The sequence below is a fragment of the Pimephales promelas genome, chromosome 6 (assembly GCF_988280905.1).
Source record: "Pimephales promelas chromosome 6, fPimPro1.hap1.1, whole genome shotgun sequence".
Lineage (NCBI taxonomy): Eukaryota > Metazoa > Chordata > Actinopteri > Cypriniformes > Leuciscidae > Pimephales > Pimephales promelas.
The window spans coordinates 28,745,655-28,766,336 of NC_142774.1; the positions used below are offsets into that span (position 1 = coordinate 28,745,655).

Genomic DNA, 20,682 nt, shown 5'->3' on the forward strand with positions numbered 1-20,682 from the left:
TTGATTATGACAACTTGACATTAACAAAGACAAAAATGTCTTGATTATGACAACTTGACATTAACAAAGACAGAAATGAAAGAAAAAAAGAAAGAAATCATAATCTTTATAACTACTCCAACGTGTTCCACTTTACTTGAGGTAAGGGAAAATATTAATGACACTGTTGTTAAAGCATTTGACAGTGTAATAACCCTTAATGACATCTTTATAACTAGTACAATGTGTTCCACTTTACTTGAGGACAAGTAAAACCATAACATATGACAGGGTAATGTTAACACAAAGCTAAATAACTTCTTAAAGTTTGATAACCTGTTATGACATATTTGTGACAGGTTATGATTTCTTTGTTAATGTCAAGTTGTCATAACAAAGACATTTCTGTCTTGGTTAATGTCAAGTTGTCACAACAAAGAGATTTTAAAACAATGTCAACGTTGCATTAAAATCGTCATAATTTACCGAATGACACATAATGACAAATGTCATAAGCATTCATAAAGACTCCTTCATGTTCATGACAGGTGTTATGTCATGTTTCATGTCAGTCTTATGCACACCCCTTCAAATAAAGTGTTACCCAAGACGCTTCAGTCTAATTCACACCGCGTCAACAGACGGCAACAGTCAGAGTCTGAACATACTGAATTGGATTTAAAATATCTGAGAAGTGACATGCTGTAATCGGGTGACTGTCGGCATTGGCCTGCGTCTGTCGGTGCAGTGTGAATATGCCTTTAGATTCCTTAAATATTTATACATTTTGCAATAAACATGTTCACGGTTGTGTTTAGTTTAATTGTCTTGTTTAGTTTCTAGTCATGGTTTTCTTTATGTTTTGCCTGGGCTTGTAGTTTCCATTAGTTGGTTTCAGATTAGTCCACGGCTGTTCATTATCATCCTCAGTGCATTTGAGCCATTTATTCTGCGTCATGCATCTCTTTTAACTACATGCACTGCTGACAACTTGTAAATCTATTGTATTTTAAATGTGCAAGTGCAATGCCTGCGCAAAATCTGTTTTTAATTGACCTTTCACCGACCCCTCCCCCAAAACGGCCATTGTCCAAACACACATCATAGCAACAGTTATGTGAGCAGGTCCGTCCAACATTGACTTAAAGCAAGATGGTGAGCCGGTGTGCCCACGGCAGTGTTGGGAGTAATGCATTACAAAAGTAATACATTACAGTAACATATTAGTTTTTGCTGTAGCGCAGTAGTGTAAGGCATTACTAATCAATTTTCAGTATTATTTTACTCGTTACATGTTCAGTGAGGCTTGTATTACAGTTGTATTACAGTGTGTTGTCTGCTTTTACTTCTTAAAGGCAACAGACTATGTGAAAGTTTTAAAGCAGTCTTTTAGTGCCAGTTCAGAGCGGTCGCGTCTGTAACATTGTTTTTTCCTTATAAATGCGAACACGAAAACTAAAATAAAATGAATATTTTAAGTTCTATGGAGACTGCAGAGCCAACCCTTCCTCATCCGATTTGCGCAGTGTAATTAACAGAATTACAAAAAATCGATTTTGCCTCCTATTATTTGTCACGCATGAATGTGTGTCTTTTCCCTAATATTAAAAATAAAACATAGACTGATATTTGTCTAATGTCTGGAGTCCTTTAAGGAAGTAGCCTATATACGTTTCAATACATGAATTTTCTGAGAATTTTTATTTCAAGTTTTGACTGCAAATGTCCATAATGCCGGACTTCCCCAATTTTAAATAATTTATCCTCAACTAGTTTTGTGGTGTAGGTCTACGTATTTTATAATGTTAACTTCAAATAATACTAATAGCCTAATTTAAAGATAAGGCAGCATTGGATATGGACGGTAAGGAGAATAACGCTGGAGTTGGAGGTGTGTCGTGATTCTGTAGGTTCGTGGATCTGAGTCGTGTGGCGAATGGCGATTTCGGTTTCATATTGCATATCGTTACAGCCCAAAAGTTCTACTTATTTTGGTGAAAGTAACTCAAAAGTAATACATGAGTAATGTAACGCAGTAATATTGTAAGGTAATGAATTACTTTTAAATAACAGTAACAAGTAATACCTAATGTATTACAGTTTGGAAGTAACTTGCACAACACTGGCCCACGGTGTATATAAATCGGACACTACTAGGTACCCCGATAGATTGTCTGGAGGAGTTGTGTTCTATCCGTTTCCAAAGCCAAAAACACAACGTAAGCAGTGACAATGGATGAAACAGTTTGACCATTTGTTTGATGGACGTAGTAACAATAACTAGGGGGTGTGGTTTTTGCGAACGATTGATTGTAGGTTTGGTATGTTTTGAGTTGCTGAATAGCCAAGGCTGCTATTACACAGGAGCCATTAAATGAGGGCCATTGTGCCTAGCCTGACTAGAGTTTGGTTTTTCCAGCTCGAAAGTTAACGAAGAGTTGCTAGACCACCCTGGCTGCAAAATCAAATTTACTGCCACTAGGGTGCGTCTAGATTTCTGCACAAGAAACAAGATTGAAGAGGGGTTTTTTTTGATTTTTGAAACAACAAAAATGTGAATTTGTAAAAATGGTGATGTCATGCACATGTGTTATGTGTTCAGTCAATAGGTGTGTAGTGTTTTACAAAGTGACAATTGCCAACTACTGGCCTGGCCAGCATAATACAGCTTATTGTCGTTTTCGTGGATATGTGTAAACGCAGATCATTTGTTGTCATCTGTACATAAAAAAAACACAGGAAAAAGGAAAAACCTTTTTGTTTTTAGTACATCATTGTCGTGTAAACGTACCCTCAGAAAAAAACGGTAACAAAGAAAACTAAAGCCGCTTTCCGACCAGAGGGACTTTTGCAGTTCCTAGAACCTAACGTTCTTATAACCCTTTTTTTCTCGTGTTCCGACCGGACTAAATTTGGGATTTTTTAGTTCCTTTCAGTACCTAGTCTAGAGCGAGGACTTTTTTAGTTCCCTTTCCCTAGGTCTACGTTGATTGGTTCAATCATGCCCACTGTCAACACGGAACTTGTAGCGCGCTGTCTGCCATACGCTGTGTGTTTTTGCAAAACATTACAACAAGGATTAAGAAAAACATAACGCATTCAACCAGCTGATTGCTAGTAATAGCTAAACTTACCCGTTTTGTTTGCCTCCTGCGCTCTGCTCTTTTATCTTCTTCCATCATATTACTTAATATCATATTACGCTGGAGCCTTCGTCTTCTGTGTTTCTCTGTACAGAACTCAAGCATAATCTTTAAACGCCGCCGTTCGTTCTCCGTTATTAAGGTCCCGGCAAGGCAGAACAGGAATCAGGAACATTGCAATAGCCTCCATGCTGGTTTGTTGTAAGACCGTCGCCGTGCTTGCGTCCTACCAGTTCCTATAGCCACTTGGCCAGTGCGAACGCAAGCAGCAAAACCGAGTTTGGGGGGTAGAACTGTTTAGAAGTGGACAGTTCCTATAACTAAGTTCCTGTAACTACTTGGTCGAAAAGCGGCTTAAGACAAGACTGAGAGGCTGAACATAACTGTGACAAAATAGTCCTCTGTAACGACTTTGATGTGGTGTATACAGTGTTGATAACAATGTTGACAGCAGTTAAAATAAATGGAAAGTCAGATCCAAATCCTGTGAAATCTGAGAACATAATGGGACCATGACTCATGATCTCCTGGGATCTCTCTATTATTTGTCGCAATATGTAATTTGTCTCTTTGCCGTATTGTTTGGCCTTCTCTCTGTTCACCATGCGGCTCCAGACTGTCTCTCACATTCCCTAGTGAGAAATACCTCACCATATAGAAGCACCACAAACGTCAAAAAGCAGTTCTGCAACAACATCACAATTTACAGAACCTACAACATAAAGAGAGACAATGTTTCATACCGTTATAAGAGAGGTTGACCGCACATTATTAGTGCTGCGGTACAAGCCATTTTGCTTGCCACAGCTATGCCCATTATTAGAGTATACTCAACCTGAAGTCCACTGTAAACAGCATGAAGTGTACAGAGTTTTATCACTTCTCAGAAAGTGGATCGAGAAATTTACCACCATAGACCTAAAAGTTTGGCTTTTTTCTTCAGCTTAATTCACCTAAAGAGGGTTTCAATGTAGGCTTAATACACAGATATGTCACTGCAATGCAGTTATTATGAACACGAATTACTTTGCAGTTAAAGTCACATGAAATCAAAATTGATAAATCTGTTTTTTTCTTTTTATGGAATATTGCAGTATTTATTATAAATGATTTAACTGTGCACATTTTTATGTTTATTTTATTCATGTGCCCTTGTAATCTTTAAATAAAATAACTTCCCCTCCCTCTTGCAGTGACATCACTTCTGTTCTCTGGTGATGTGTTTACTGGAGTGAGGGTGGGACAACCTGTCACTCACACGAGAAAGAAAAGACGATCACTACTTCTGTTTCATGCCGACTTTAAGACACGACACATACTGTATATAATATAAATGAGCCTGACCACATTTATTTTAATATTATGCCTACAACAAATTATCAAATTTAATTCTAATTAAATATAATATAATACTTTATACTTGAAGTACCCTCTTTATTATTTAAATATGTTCTCTGATGTTCATTAACAGTCACATGACATGCAGATAAATAAATAAAATATTTAATCCTTTGATTGTTTTTATTTATTAATTTATTTTATTTGACATTTTTATGTTTTATATATATATATCACTGAAATTATTACCTTATTTTCTTTGCAATAAATGGTGGCCTAATGGTGACCTTTCACCCTGTGTGTAGCTAAATGGAGGAGCGGGACCGCAGTCGCTCACCATCTCGCAGGACCAGCAGAGTAGAACAGGTGGTGGGACGCTGGCTTCGCCGCTCCAGAGAGTCCATCAGCCGGTACCACTCTTTTAATCTAAGAAAAACTGTGTGGACGAGTACTTTTACATTTCGTTTTTGTATATTGTGTTCAAATAGCATCACCTATTTCCCCTCTCTGTCTGTATATAGTGAGCGTGTGTTAGAAGATGGGCAAGTTGCTGACAATGGCTCCCAGGATCAGAGGAGCTGTTCAATCAGAGTCACTGTTAAGATCCCACTTGACCCCACCCTTAACTCCCATGGCTTCACTGTCTCAACACACACTCCACCCCAGGTGCTGGACGTGACAGAAGGTACATTACACCCACAATCATCTCTAAAAATATTCATCTGGTCAAATAGTAAGGTTTTTTCATAATTCTTTCTTATTCACCTCACATGTACTGAAAGCACTGAGCTCAACTGTGGGACTTCCAAATTTTTATAACACTCACAGGGGTAACAGGCAGGGGACCATTGACCATTCAATTCTGAAACGAGATTATCCTTTTTGGCGATTTGAGAGTTTAAATACGTTCGATTTTATTTTGAAATAATCCCACAATGATCATTTCTAGCTTGGTGGCAGGAAAATGCCCATGGACTCCATGAATATGTCATCGTAATAAGAAGTGGGTGACCAGGACTGCATTTCTCAAAAGCATCATGAGCTAAATTGATCGCAGAGACCATTGTTGCAAATGGCTTACGATGCTTTTGAGAAACGCAGCTTTGGTCTGTTGAGCCATTTGATCTGAAGCAGCATTTACATTTTGAAGTAAAATTTTGATTATACAGCACACAAGCCCTTCATGAAAATCAATAAAACAGTTACAGTGCATTAGCAACAAAAAAAGGTCCCATTAGTGTAAAAAGGATACTGCAGTATATTTCTTATTAGAATATATCTGAGTCAAACAAAAATAAATCTTAAAAAATATCATAATTAAGGTAGTTCCCTAAAAAATCACTATGAAATATATTTTGACTATAAAACAATTGTAGTGAATTTTGCAGATAAATTTTGCCCTTATATAGTATATATATATATATATATATATATATATATATATATATATATATATGTGTGTGTGTGTGTGTGTGTAGTATATAGTTATACTTTACAATAAGATTTAATTTGTTAACATAAACTAACAATAAGCAATACCTCATACAGCATTTATAAATCTTGGCTAATGTAAATCTAAACATTTAATATTGTACATTTTTAAGATTAAAAAAAATGTATTGAACTAACATGAACATGAACTAATTTTTTTTTTATAAAGTTATAGTAACAAAGGTTAATAGAAATATATTGCTCATAGTTTGTGTTAGTTTAAGGGACAGTCCACCCAAAGATGAAAATTTTGTCATCATGTTGTTCCATTTCTTTCTTCTGCTGAACTCTGAAACTCTGAACTTTGAAATATATATATATATATATATATTTTTTTTTTAAAGACATTGATAACCAAACCATTTTAGTTCCCATTGACTTAGTATTTTCCCATTGTATTTATTGTCTATACAATGGAAGTCAATGGAAACCAAAACTGTTTAGTTACCCACATTCTTCAAAATATCTTCTTTGTGTTCCAAAGAAGAATGAAAGACATACAGGTTTGATACAACATTAGGGGGAGTATGATGACAGAATTTTCATTTTTGGATGGACTATTTCTTTAATGCATTGACAAATGAGACCTTATTGTAATGTTTTACCTTAAATACTATAATCTTTAATAGAGCAATTTAAAAACTGATTCATTCTCTGAACATAAGTTTAAGGTTGAAATGTGACCAAGTAGCTATGTGAATGTATTGCCTGCATTGACAGCAACATGTTGGCTTACTGGTTTGGCACATGGAGCAATGTCTACAGGAACTCTTGGAATGCCTCATGCCATCTGGTTACTCCACAGCCAAATGGGATGACATAAACATTCTTTCTCAAACATTCCTTCTCTTACAGCAACAGACAATCTTCTAAACAGATTGATAGCTACAGTGTCATGGTATGTTTGTCTGCGTTTTTATAGGAGGCCCTGCTGATGGAAAGCTTGTCCCTGGTGACCAACTTTTCAAAATAAACAATATTGCTGTTGATGATCTATCTACTGAGCAAGCTGCTGACATCATCAGGTATGCGACATGTAAGAGTGTCTATGTGAAACTACAAAATCAGCTGTTTTGTATTAAAATAAATATTTTAGATAATTTTCATGTGCCCAATGTATTTTCGGAAAAATGGGACATCTGGCGACTTTAGCTATCTTTACGACTAATTCTGTTGTACTCTTTTTCAATTATTTATAGAGAATGTCTGAACACTCTAATACTGACTGTCCTGAGAAATACTGTGGTAAGTGTACTCACACATACTGTTACTTCTGATTGGAGCATGGCAGGAGGATGCGGTGTGTTGTTATGCATTATGGCAGCAGGAGGAAATTACCAAAAAGTTTTTTTTTTTTGATAGATAACAATTGGAATAATAAAACTTCTACAAATCCCACCTCTTATGTTCATTTATTAAATATTTGTTTATAATTTTAATATGCTTTCAGTTTTCGGTAAACCTATTAAATACAAAGCATCAGAGTATATAGGTATATATTTAGGTCTGATGAAGATGCAAATGGTTCCAAAACAAAAGTATTTATTAAATAAAACAAACTCAGGTAATCCACAGGAATGACTAAGGCAAGAAAACAGTGGGTTGACATGACAATATCGGAACAATGAATGGGGCACAACGAGGAACTTACATACACATTGATGATGACTAAATAATAAACAGGTGAGATGATTTAAAGGAGTAGTTTACTTTAAAAAAAAAACTTTTTCTGATAATTTAATGTCATCCAAGATGTCCATGTCATTCTTTCTTCAGTCGGTTTTTGATGAAAACATCCAGGATTTTTCTCAATATAATGCCCTTTACTGGGCACCAAGGTTCAAGTTCCAAAAGACAGTTTCAGTGCAAACTGCAAACTGTTCAAAGGGCTTTAAATGATTCCAAACAATGAATAAGGGTCTTATTAAGCGAAACGATCGCTCATTTAATAGATAAATAACAAAGTTTACGTTTTATAAGCTCAAATGGTCGCCTTGCTCGGTTCTGTGATGCGCGTTCATGACTCTCCTATTCGGACTCATTCATCAAAATGAACGAATCTTTTTTTGAGTCATTTGGTTTATTCAACGAACGAAATGAACGAATTGACTCGGAAAAAGATTTGGTCATTTTGATTGACGAGTTCGAACAGGAGAGTCACTAACGCGCATCACAGAACAGAGCAAGGCGAGCATTTGAGCTTATAAAACTTAAACTTCGTTTTTATTTAAAAAAAAAATGACTGATCGTTTCGCTTGATAAGTCGTCTGGGATCGTTTAAAGCCCTTTGATCAGTTTGCACTGAAACTGTCTAGGACCTTGAACCGTTTGGTGCCAAGTAAAGTGCATTATATGGAGAAAAATCCTGCAATGTTTACATCAAAAACCTTAATTTCTTTTCGACTGAAGAAAGAAAGACATGGACATCTTGGATGACATGGCGGCGAGTAAATTATCAGCAAAGGTTTTTTTTTTAAAAGTGAACGAATGTCCACGAATGTTAATGAATGTCCATGACCACTAATAGCTGGCAGGAAACAAGAACAAAGGGAACCGGGAACTGAAGAGAAACAAACTAAAAGTCCAAGAAAATCAAACTAAATACACAGATCGTGACAATATACAATTGTTCGGAACTGCAACTGCTGTTTAACTGAAAAAAATATATAATTAATAAATTATTAATAAATAATAACATTTTCAGGTAAATATCACAGTCTGCAATTAATGTTTTTGGAAAGAATATGTCATTTGATTGTCATTATGGCTATGTCATAGGGGCCAAAGTCGTCCTTCATAACTCCAGAGAAGAGAGCCAAGCTGAAGTCAAACCCTGTTAAAGTGAGGTTTGCAGAGGAGGTGGTGGTCAATGGTCACTCACAGGTTGGACACATTCTGTTCATTCATGCTATGTTAAATTTGTTTATTTTTTATTTTATTTTAAGTTTATTTGAATAGGGACAAATATGTTACATAAGCTCATGTTCCATGCTACAACATTTTAGCCGAGGCTAATTCTCAATGTTAGTCCCTAGTGGGCCTTTACAAAAAACTAAACAATCCATAGTTAAAATAAACATAATAATACAATAACATGATATAAACGCAGCGGGCAGTCAGTGGTCACATTTCTGACCTCTGATTAAAGAGTCTTTAAGTTTGTATTTGAAAAGGACCCAGTTTGACACTCCCTTCAATGGGTAAACAATTCCAGGCTTTAGTGCATTGTACAGAGAAAGCTGAATGTCCAAATTAAGCATTACATTTTGGGATCTGACAGTTCCCGTTCCGAGCTCCTCTAGTCCTTGAACCCACAGCCCTGAGAGCAACTATGCACTCACTCAAGACCTGTGGGGCTTGCTGATATAAACATTTATGCATCAGCTTCAACAGAGAAAATTTAGTGAAATTTGCTAATAAAAAGATAACATTTAAATTCCTCAGACAATGATGTGACCTAATGGACTGCCTAACTAGGAATTGATAAATCATTTTAAGTGGCTTAACTGTAGTAACAGTATCCTATGACCATGAGCACATGCAGTAACATATGCAAGATGATCCACATTCACAACAGAGTCACATTCGCTAAATTACAAAAAAGAGATAAAGTGAATAAGCGATAAAGAAAATAAGAGCAAGAGAATATGAACAAAAGATGTAACAATAGAGAGGCATTGAGAGGGAGAGATTTGGCAGTCTACCCAGTCTTGGGAAAAACCTTAGTCAATAATTTAGCACTTATTTATTAATTATTCAATTAACCATTAATCATAATCTCTGTGCAACTGTGCTGACATGGTGTATAGTCGAGCTGTAATTGTGATTTATGATAGAGCACCTTAAAATATATAGAGCACAGTTAACCTAAAAATAAAAATCCTGTCATTATTTTTGAGTGAATCGTTCCTTTAGGTGGAGTGCCCTGAGTCTATTAATTTGCCTCAACGTTTTTTAATTAACATCTAATTAAAAACATTATCAGGCACACCATATGACTAAGCCAGTGATAAAGCGGTTTTGTCTTTGTTGAATGCAACATTTTGAGTGCTTAATCTTTTTAATGTGATAATGGGACTGATAATATTGCCTGGCTTAACTAGCGTTGTTTAAACACTGTTGAAACAGGCAGTTGTTTTACCTTTGCTACAAATTATATTAACATATATTGACCTTTGACCCCCAGGGTAACTCTCTGCTGTTCCTGCCCAATGTTCTGAAGGTCTATCTGGAGAATGGCCAAACGAAGGCTTTTAAATTCGAATCTAAAACCACTGTTAAGGTACTTTACACATATGTTACGTGATGGCTTGTTTTTCAGTCAGCATTATGTTGCTTTTTTATTGTTTATTGGTATCTTAAGATAATTCTATGCATTCTCCAACAGCATTATCGGGGAATTTGGGGAAATGCTATACACTACCATTTAAATGTTTAGGGTCAGTAAGATTAAATTAAAAGAAGTATGCATTAAATTGATCAAAAATGATAGTAAATACATTTTTAATAACACATCAGTTATTTCTTTAAAAAAAAAAATCTGATTAGAGTTTTGTATTCAACAATCCTGAAAAAATTTATCACGGTTTAGGACATAGTGATGACTCTGAAGGAGAAACTATCAATCACCCGGATCGAACACTTCTCTCTGGTACTTGAACAACAATACAGCATCAGCAAACTATATCTACTACACGAGGAAGAAACCATTCAAAAGGTACACACACAAACACGAGAAAAAACAAACAAATACACACATCAATAAATGATAATGTATTCATCCTCATGTAGTTACAAACTTGTGACTTCCTTTCTTCTCTTGAACACAAACTATTTTTTTGAAGAATATACTGGCTACTTACCTCCATGTAATAAAGGTGAATAAGGATGCGGGTTACAAGTCAAGATCTAAAACTCATTAAAAGCAGTCCGGAAGATTTTTGATTATGACTTTCTTACACAAAGCTCTCATTTGACTCCAGAAATGCTTTGGCATATGGACCACTTTTATGGTACTTTCACAATGTTTCTTTTTTTTTTTGAGAGAGAGAGAGAGAGAGAGAGAGAGAGAGAGAGAGAGAGAGAGAGAGAGAGTCTTTTTCCTCTTTCACTTTCAATCCATTAAACAGAGTATGTTCTTCATATCACCTTTTGTGTTCCACAGCAAAAACAAAGTCATACAGGTATACGATGAGGATGAGTAATAACATTTACATGTTTGGTGAAAATGTTCCTTTAAAGAGTTTACTTATTTCTTCCTACACTCACATACAGTATACATCTAACACACTGTGTATATCTGACAGGTGGCTGAAAAGAAGGAGACTCACGACTATAGGTGTCTGTTTCGTGTCTGTTTTCTACCGAGAGACTTTAAGAGCATGCTCAAAGAAGATCCTGTCGCCTTTGAGTATCTATACTTACAGGTGTGCATTTGTCTATATAATATCCCAGACAGCAAACTGACATTGAATCAATGTGGAAACGACGTCTCTCATGACATTGAAACAACGTTGATTTGCTCATCGAATTAACGTTGAACCAACGTCAGACGCGGCATTCTTCAAAGCTAAATGAAATCGAAAATTAGTTTGCTTTCATAACGTTGAAACAACGCGTTGATTTCAAGTTGATTTTCCGTTAGTTTTGAAAGAATGACGCGTCTGACGTTGGTTCAACGTTAATTCGATGAGCAAAACAATGTCAGATCAACGTTGTTTCGATGTCATATTTCCACGTTGATTCAATGTCAGTTTGCTATCTGGGATACGTATACATATATATATATATATATATATATATATTGCCACAGATTGAATTTAGATTGTCTTTAATAGTGTGTGTGTATGTGTGTGTAGAGCGTGAGTGATGTATTGCAGGAAAGGTTTGCAGTGGAGATGAAATGTAATACAGCTCTTAGACTGGCTGCTCTACTTGTACAGGAAAAGCTAGCAAGCTGTGGACAATCTCTTAAAACACCTCTGAAGGCCATGATGTGAGTACACACACACACACACACACACACACACACAAGTGTCCATGCTATTTTAACTAATAAATGAAAACTTGTTGCTGCATTTTCTAGGTAGCTTCCTTAGCAAGTAGCTAACTAGAAAAAGTAGCTAACTAGAAAATAGTTTTCTTAGCAAGTAGGCTACACTACTATTCAAAGGTTTGAGGTCAGTAAGATTGAAATTATATTAAAGAATTATATTTAAGAAACAAAATGTCTCCAATCATGTTTCACAGCTGTTTTAATAATAATAATAATAATACATCTTTCTTGAGCACCAAATCAGCATAATGATTTCTATGACTGGTCATGTAAAGTACTGAAGAAAAGTATGATAAAATAGAAAATTCTTATTTTAAATTGTATCAATATTTAATATTATTGTAACATGTAGACTAACATGCACAAAATCCAAGTTAAATAAAAAGTATTTTAATAAACAATGTGAGCACATATAGGAGGAGTCAGAATATCAACTACATATTGTAACAAACAATTCTGGACGATGAGGAAAAGCAGTGGGAACATAATCAGGATGAAACAGGAGTGTAGGACTAATTATCAAACAACTAGGAAACTGATTAACTAGGAAATCAGGGCAACAGGAACAGATCAAACAAAGTGAACAATGAACTATAACTATATACACTATAAACTATAACAAGACATTACAGCACATAACAATTACAATTATTGTTTTTCTGTATTTTTTATCAAATAAATGCTGCCTTGGTTAGACTTTCAATAGGATCAAAAACTATTCTGTCTGTACTATTTCTGTCTGAAGGAAGGAGTGGGGTATTGAAAGCTTTGTGTCCCACACCTTACTGCGAAACATGAGAGAGAAGGACTTGAAGAAAGCCATCAGTTACCACATGAAAAAGATTCTATCTCAGGAGCCAAAGCAAAAGGTGCAGGCACGTGTATACTGTATTTGTGTTCTGTTCTGGGCACTGAGTGGAAAAAATGTAAATCATGTACATAGTATACAGTATACCTGTAACTCTAACCCATACTGTGTGCCATAGAACAGTGATGGTTTCAGATAGTATTGTGATATATGTTACAGAATAATACCATATCCATTTATCTTTTTTTTTAATGGGACATGTAAAAAATATACCTTAGCATTCCCATCGTAGATGTGCTCAAAACATTAATATTTTGGGATTCCTTCTTAGTGAAGAACAGTACAATGTGTATTTACATTATTTGTTTTCATAGGTGATCTCAGTGAATCGTGCTAGACTGAACTACTTGAATGAGATGTCTGAACTCAAGTCCTATGGAGGAAAAGCTTTTAGTGCAACTATGATGGTAAGAGATGCACTCTTGAGTCCTAATATCCAGTTTCATACATGAAATCCATTAAATTGCTTTAAAACAAATTGCCATTAAATGTAGCCCACCTGCATTTACACATGCAATGGCTTTATCTTTCATCCGCATTGCTGCCACTCACACACCAGCACCAAAATGCCGCATTGGAGAGTCAGAGACCTACATTGAACTTGCTCTCTTCAGTCATGCAATTTTACACCAGTCGGACCAATAGTTTAGATTCACTGCCCACACCACAAAACATTTAATTTACTGTACACTGTCATTCAAAAGATTGGGGCTGCGTTTTCTTTTCTTTTTTCGGGTTTTTGAAAGTCTCTTATTCTTACCAAGGAGGCATTTACTCAAAAATAAATTAAAAACAGCAAAATTGTGAAATATTATTACAGTTTTATTCAACTGTTTTCTATGTTAAGATATTTAAAAATAGCAACACAGAATTATGCCCTGTTATTTTTTTCAGTGTTGCATGATCCTTTAGACATCATTCTTATATGCTGACTCAAAATTTCTTATCATTATTTAAAAAAAAGTTGAAAACCATTGCACAACTTAATATTTTTGTGGAAACCGTGATACATTCAATGAATTAAAAAGGTCCAAAAGATCAGCATTTATGTGAAATATATTTTTTTGTAATTTATAAGTATTGACTGTCGCTTTGTGCGCCTTTACTACTTATTGTCAACATAATGCCTCATTGATGGATAAAGTATTATTTTCTTTAAAAAATAAAAAACTTACTCACCCCAAAAATTTTGAATGGTAGTATATTTTTACATTTTCTCTAAATATTAAGCTTTCTTAAAGAATGCATAAAAAATGTACAACTAAATTTTATTAGCTATCTATTTTTGATTGATAGCAAGAAAACGCAGCTATAAATTAACTGAAATCGATAACCGCACAATTCGATACGTCACAGAAAAACAAATACTTGCAAGACATAAAAAGTATATGTTGAGTCCTGAAGTGGGCCATTATTTATTTCCTTTCCATACAAATGTTAACTTTCTGTTTTAATTCAAATATACTGTATTTATGAATAAAACAGGTGTGAGAGAGAGGAAATTAAGTACAAAAAAAAAGATGAGATTAAATGTTCACATATTTTTCTTTTGGTTAATCTTTTTGGTTTATATGGTCTTCTCCCTGCTGTCCATTCCATATATCACATGGTTTACCACACTATACGCTCTTTCTCTATATATCTAGCTACAGGACAGAGAGTCAATGGTGAGTTTGTTGGTGGGAGCTCAGTATGGGGTGAGTCAAGTGATCAACCATAAACTGAGCATCATGACCACACTAACTGAATTCAGCAGCATTACCAGAGTGGAATTATTACCCGAGTCAGACAGAGTTAGTCTGGTCAAGATCTACCTGCAGGATATAAAGGTAAACAATATACATGCACTCGTACTTACATCTACATATATACATACACTCACTATAAACCTTTCTTTGTACTATCTGCTCTGACTTTGTTGCTCACACATGAATTGCTCACACTTTTCATGTCTTCAGCCAATAACATTGCTGATGGAGTCAGTGGCAGCTAAAGATTTATTGTGTCTGGTTGCTGGATACTGCAAACTATTTGTGGACCCCCAGATCTGCGTGTTCCCCTGGTCAACTTATTCAAAGTGCCACCGCATATCAGCAGAGGAGGGTATAAAACCTATTTGTCTGTTTCTCTGAATTCTTTGTTCTGGTGAAACATTACATTTTGAACTTTAAAAACAGAATTTTAGAATGTGGTAGGATTTTCAAGATTTTTAAGGCATTAAGGCATTTCTACAGAGCCAAAAAAAAAATAATAATAACACTAGCAACACTAACATTATCAATGCAAATTCTAGACTAGTAAGGGTAAGTGAGTGAGCGGGTATGATAGGCCGACAATGTGACCACATTACTGGTTTTGCAGGTTTGAAAAGGATATTTTCACAATGCGATGTAATTGAATTTGGTCTCTGCTTCTGCCTTTGTGTGTAGGTTATGTGTCACACTGTGGCAGTGACTCTGACGACTCAGACACAGATGTGGATGCTCTCCTTACTCATGTTGCTAGCACTGCTAAAAGCAACAGATCAGCAGTTAAACCTAGAGATAAGCTACCAGAAGGAACTGAAAACACACAAAGTAACAATAAAAAAGATGAAGAGGTGGAGAAGGAACGAGGCAAAGCAGAGGAGGTGGCTGAGGAGAAAGAACAGGAAGAGGATAAAGAAACCATCCATGATAATAATGGAAAGACAGTAGAAACAGATGATGAGAGAGTAGGCACAGAAAAGGAAGACAAAGAGCAAGAGAAAACGCCTGAACAACCTCAGTGTGTCATCATTGTGGATGACCCCTCATCTGAAGCATCTGATTCATACCAAACTGAATCACATTTCATGACCAGCATGTCCAGTGACTCAATAGATGCCCTAGAAGAGGACGACCTGATGACCTACTTCTCTACCAGACGCCCATGCCATTTACCAGTGAAAGACTCTTACTGCTGTGAAGACCGCTATTCACCAGCATTGTCTCCACAGCAACTGCACAGCAAAGATTCCCATTCTCAAAGTGACCTGTGCTCTGCCGATTCCCATTGTGAGTCTGATGTTGACCAATTCTTTTGCTTTGCTGCACTTTCAAATATTGCTGAATGTCTACCTAGTCCCCCTGCAGCCAGTGAAGAGGAGGACTGTGAGGAGTTGGGGCCAGAGACTGAAAAACATGAAAAGGGGTCACCTGCTACATGTCCTGGAACAACCCTACCCCCTCCTGGAGACTATGTGTTCACCTTTGAACAAGGAGATACAAGACACTACTACAACATCTGCTCCAATGTGACCCCTGACAGTGCCCGCAGCCTTCCACAACCTCTTTCTCCACCAGGTCCTATAGAAACGCAACCGGATCGGGAAGGAATGGAAGTAAATCAGACAGTAACAGTGCCAATTTTTCAACCACCACCAGGGTTTGGAGACAGCAGTTCAGATGATGAGTTCTTTGACGCTCAGGAAAGATTCATATCCCCTGAAGAACTCTCCTCAAGTGCGATGACAAGAGGTATGGCATAGGGAAGATTCTCTATGAAATGTTCTCAAATTATTATAAGAAATGTTGTACAAGTTAAAGAAGTTCTCATCAACACTCATCAAAAAATTCAAATCCAAAATAGTGATGTAGAGTTTTGCTAACAAATACTTACCATGTGTATTTGCTGATTTTTCTCTTTATAGCAAATTCTGCTAAGCCGAGCACCATTAGCCTGGGTGAGATTGGCATCTGTGTCAGTGAACAAGAAGCAGAGGATCTAGAGAAGAAACAAAAGGAGGAAGGAAAAATGATTACACAAGATGAATTTTCAAATTTCAATAAAAGATCCAAAAAGCGTCGCTCATTTATGGAAACAAATTACACATCCCTGGTATCATTCCCAGAACAGGATCAATTAGATAACAGCTATGGAAATAGCATAACAAGCTATGGCTCTATATCAGTCAACCATGATGGTGCTGGACAAATAGGATGTTTTGATGGCAGATTCTCAGATCAAGGTCCATGTCCAACAGTCTCATCTTTGACCGATTCTGAAGGAGAACCATCACCACTGGAATCAAAACCCATCAATCCATCCAAAGTCAATGGATCAGGACCAGATAATCCTACTGATACACAAGTGGGACACTCAAGCAAAGCCTATCAGCGGAAACAACAACTTATAGAGATGGAACCAGATTCCATGGAGTTCAAATCAGTCTCTGAGCTAATGTCTTCAGTATCGCCAACTATAGTACCAATACGCTCCCGCATGGACCTACAGGACAAACGTAGTTCCAGTAACCGTGGCAGAGATGATGAGGAGGAGGGTGCAGTTGGAGGTCTTGTTGAGAGACTGCTTGGAGGCCACTTGTTCCTTGATATATCTGGAGTAAAGTCTGACAGCAGTGTTTTATTTGGTGAAAGAGATGATCATGCAACCAAACAAATGGAGGATTCATCCCAGGCCAGATCAGTGACCCAACAGAGCAGTTCACTGCCAAGACTTGGCCAGATATCCCCATCAAGTTTACCCTACTTCCATCTCCCGAGTATATCATACACCACAAGCCCTAATATAGACAAGGATGATGATAATGTATATCTAGAATCTGGGATGGGAAAATGCTCAGTAGACCCCACAGAGAGGACAAGAAGTCACAGCATGTCTACATCCTTTGGCAGTGGTGCACCACATTGCCCATCAAGACAATTATTTTCCCAGCGAGTCGTAGGACCAGAATCTGATGAAACTGACAATTCTTGTAATGCTTCCATCCAAGAACTGTCTTCTGGCGTTCCCTCTTATGAACCAGCCCAGAGGTTCCTTCTTACGCCCTGTTCATCTGGCATCCTTGGGCGACTTTCTGCCTCAACATTGCGGGGAAAGATCCAGAGCCTTCCTCTCTACCTATCACGTTCCCAGGAAATGCTAACTGCCAGTTCTAATAGCAGTGGCAACGTTAAGCCTGTGAGAAGACTTTCAGAAACACAACTACAAAGACATGAAGTTGAGGTAGCAAAAGAAGTAACTGAGGATGCGACCTTGAATGTAGGAGCTCCTGAAGTAACAGAGGTAAAAGTGGTTACCATAGTATCTGAAGAAGTAACTGAAGTCATTGAGGAGATAAGAGAGGTCAGCCATATTAGTCCTCAAGCATGTGGGCAGCATAAAGCCAAAACTGAACCAAAAGGGTTTGCTCTATTAGCCATATCCCCCTTGTGTTCAAAGGATGACAACTCTCTCCAAGTCAGCCCCTCATCTGTAGTGGTTACTACACAAAACCTAAACGGACCCTGGGGGGTGGTAACGTCTGGTGGATTACATGAATTTGGCTGCCCTCCCTCAAGCACAACTCCCGAAAACTTTACCTCTAGCTGTGGGGTTTTTACAAACTGCCAGTCCAAACCTACCATTGCCCAGCCACAATCCTTGCCCATCCCCAATCAAAATAAGAAACAAGACTTTAGCTGCAGCTCAGTATTGGCTATGGGTTGTGACACTGTAATGGAGAGTGCTGAGACACCTTTAGAGGTTTGCCAGACAGTATACACCAACTGTTTCAGTGGAGTTCTTGACAGTGCCAGCTTCGATGATGAACTCACTGTCTACGAGTTTTCCCGCAGAACGAGCCAGGGTGAAACTGGGGATACAGTGCTGACATCGGTCCCTCCTTCCTCTCTCTCTGCATCCCCTGCATCTTTCTCTCCATCTTCTCCATTGCCCTCATTCCCTCATCTAGTACTGCCTGCTCCGTCATCTACAGAGCTCAGTCCCCTTTTGTCTCCCTTGGATGCTCCGAACTGCTTCCTAACAAACCCCTATGAAGATATCATGACTTCACTGCTGACTCGTCGGTATCCCCTACCACCAACAGGATTCCTTTCTTTGCAAAGGGATGTGGATACCATCTTAAGTGTTCTTGCTGGTGCTATAAAGAATCAAGATAGGGTCCACGAGCACCCCAGGGATACCTGTGTAGCTCACTTTTCAGAGAACAAAAGGCGATTACATGCAGAGGCTCGGGGGCTTTTAGCTGGATGCCAGAGTGTGGTCAGGGTTGGGCAGACGCCAGAGGAAACACTTCAATCATTGTCTGAAAGCTTCCGCTCACTAGTACAGCTGACAATTGTATGCTTATGTTTCTCTAGTTGCCAGCGATGCAGGGAGCGCCATGCCCAAGCACTTACAGGACTAGAAAATGTTGCAAAAACTTATCAAGACTTTGCTCGGGCAGCAGAGCTTGTGGGAAGTGCTACCGAAAGGAAGACTTGTCATGATCTGAGTATTAAACTCCTGGCTCGCCAATGCACTGCCCTGACAACCTCAGTTTTCTGCCTCACCCAGCTCTTCCGCACCCTCACTGCCCTTTGACATTTGGACAGTTACACTCAGTAGAAAAAAAATATATATAACAAGAAACCTGTCATTTAATAACAATAAATGAAGAACTCATAAACTTTTGGAGATATACAGCATTAATATTGAGGCAGTGTCCAAAGGCACTGGCATACCAGTAATAAGCATAAACTAATACAATCACACACATCCAGACAGTGAAACATAAAACCTGCCATTTAAATGCATTGAATGGATTAGCCTAAAGTGACAAATGTGCTGAGAACAGAATTTCTAAACAGGGTACTAAACAGTTTGTTTTACAGTATTTGTATGTTGGGTATAAGTATTTAGTATTGAATGTAATTCAAAACTATAACTGTCTTTGTACTATGGTTGTCAGTAATTTATTCTGCTTCATGAGGAAAGCATAACAGGGATTTTCCATAGTATCTTCCAACATTCTCTGCAATCTTTCTCGTAATTGCTTCCTCGACAATGTTATGCATATATATTCTCTTCTCAATACCTAGTGTCAATTAGAGAATGCTTGAAAAGTATGAAAGTATGAAAAAATGTATGAAAGCTTTCTGCAGTAATAACCTGGGTTATAAATGTTTACTAATACAAACAATATCTTACTTGAGTTGCCAGTAATGTTACGTGTTCTTTTAGAAGAATATACCAAAGCCTACGGATGAATGATTTTGCAGAGGGAATGCAGATTCGTTCAAGACTTTTGCATATACGTACTTTACAGCTTAATAAGGGGGAATATTATTTGGATCACTAGAGTATCTTTGTGGAGAAATAACAATACCATTTATGGTGCCATTGATTTATTTAACAGACAAGTTATTCCTTTTTAGTCATTCCTCCCCCTAAAATATTTTTGTCTTCACAAAACACTGCTCACATAATCATACAATGGTCAAATTATTGTAGAAATTGGTTGAAAGGTGACAGGAGTGGAAAATTACAAATTTGAGTGTGAGAAAATTTGAAAATGACTAAATTAATAGCAAAGCAATTTACCTACCAGTACGTGTCTGAATACCAAAAAGCTGCCATGCACTCTCTTCTTATAAGGCATGCTGTAAGCCATAGACATATACCTTGGAAATAGTGTGATGCATGCAAAATGAATGCATGATTGAAAGACTGAACAGTGAGTGAATGAATGGTTATAGCAATGAAAACCGGCTTTGTAATGCAGCATTCACCCCCATTAAAATTACTTCTAAACAACTGGAGAAATTTGTTTTATTAATTCAACTTCACACTATTCTCTTCCATATCAACGCCAACATATATTTGCATCAACACCACGGTACAGCCAGGAATTTGTTGCGATGACTGATATATGGGTCAGTGAATTCGATTTACCACTGAAGCAGCTACAGATACAAACTACACATGTAAGCAAAAGTTTTCAGTCAGAGTGTGATTGTGACATTCCCTGTCAGCTGAGACTAATTTATTCAGTGAGTGAAAGTGTC

The 20,682-nt window shown here is 37.1% G+C and overlaps 1 protein-coding gene across 1 annotated transcript in view; it reads left to right on the forward strand.

The window, feature by feature from the left end:
* frmpd1a (FERM and PDZ domain containing 1a) overlaps positions 1-20,431 on the forward strand; it is a 43,606-nt gene extending 23,175 nt beyond the window's left edge. Inside the window, exons 3-17 of the mRNA XM_039693056.2 lie at positions 4,766-4,870; positions 4,982-5,145; positions 6,874-6,976; positions 7,151-7,196; positions 8,730-8,834; positions 10,138-10,233; positions 10,543-10,668; positions 11,258-11,377; positions 11,810-11,946; positions 12,752-12,875; positions 13,189-13,281; positions 14,521-14,703; positions 14,833-14,977; positions 15,304-16,371; positions 16,545-20,431. Coding sequence (XP_039548990.2) covers positions 4,770-4,870; positions 4,982-5,145; positions 6,874-6,976; positions 7,151-7,196; positions 8,730-8,834; positions 10,138-10,233; positions 10,543-10,668; positions 11,258-11,377; positions 11,810-11,946; positions 12,752-12,875; positions 13,189-13,281; positions 14,521-14,703; positions 14,833-14,977; positions 15,304-16,371; positions 16,545-19,219 — 5,286 coding nt within the window. The 5' untranslated portion in view covers positions 4,766-4,769 and the 3' untranslated portion in view covers positions 19,220-20,431. The remainder of the gene's footprint in view (positions 1-4,765; positions 4,871-4,981; positions 5,146-6,873; positions 6,977-7,150; positions 7,197-8,729; positions 8,835-10,137; positions 10,234-10,542; positions 10,669-11,257; positions 11,378-11,809; positions 11,947-12,751; positions 12,876-13,188; positions 13,282-14,520; positions 14,704-14,832; positions 14,978-15,303; positions 16,372-16,544) is intronic.
* The last annotated feature ends 251 nt before the right edge of the window (positions 20,432-20,682 follow it).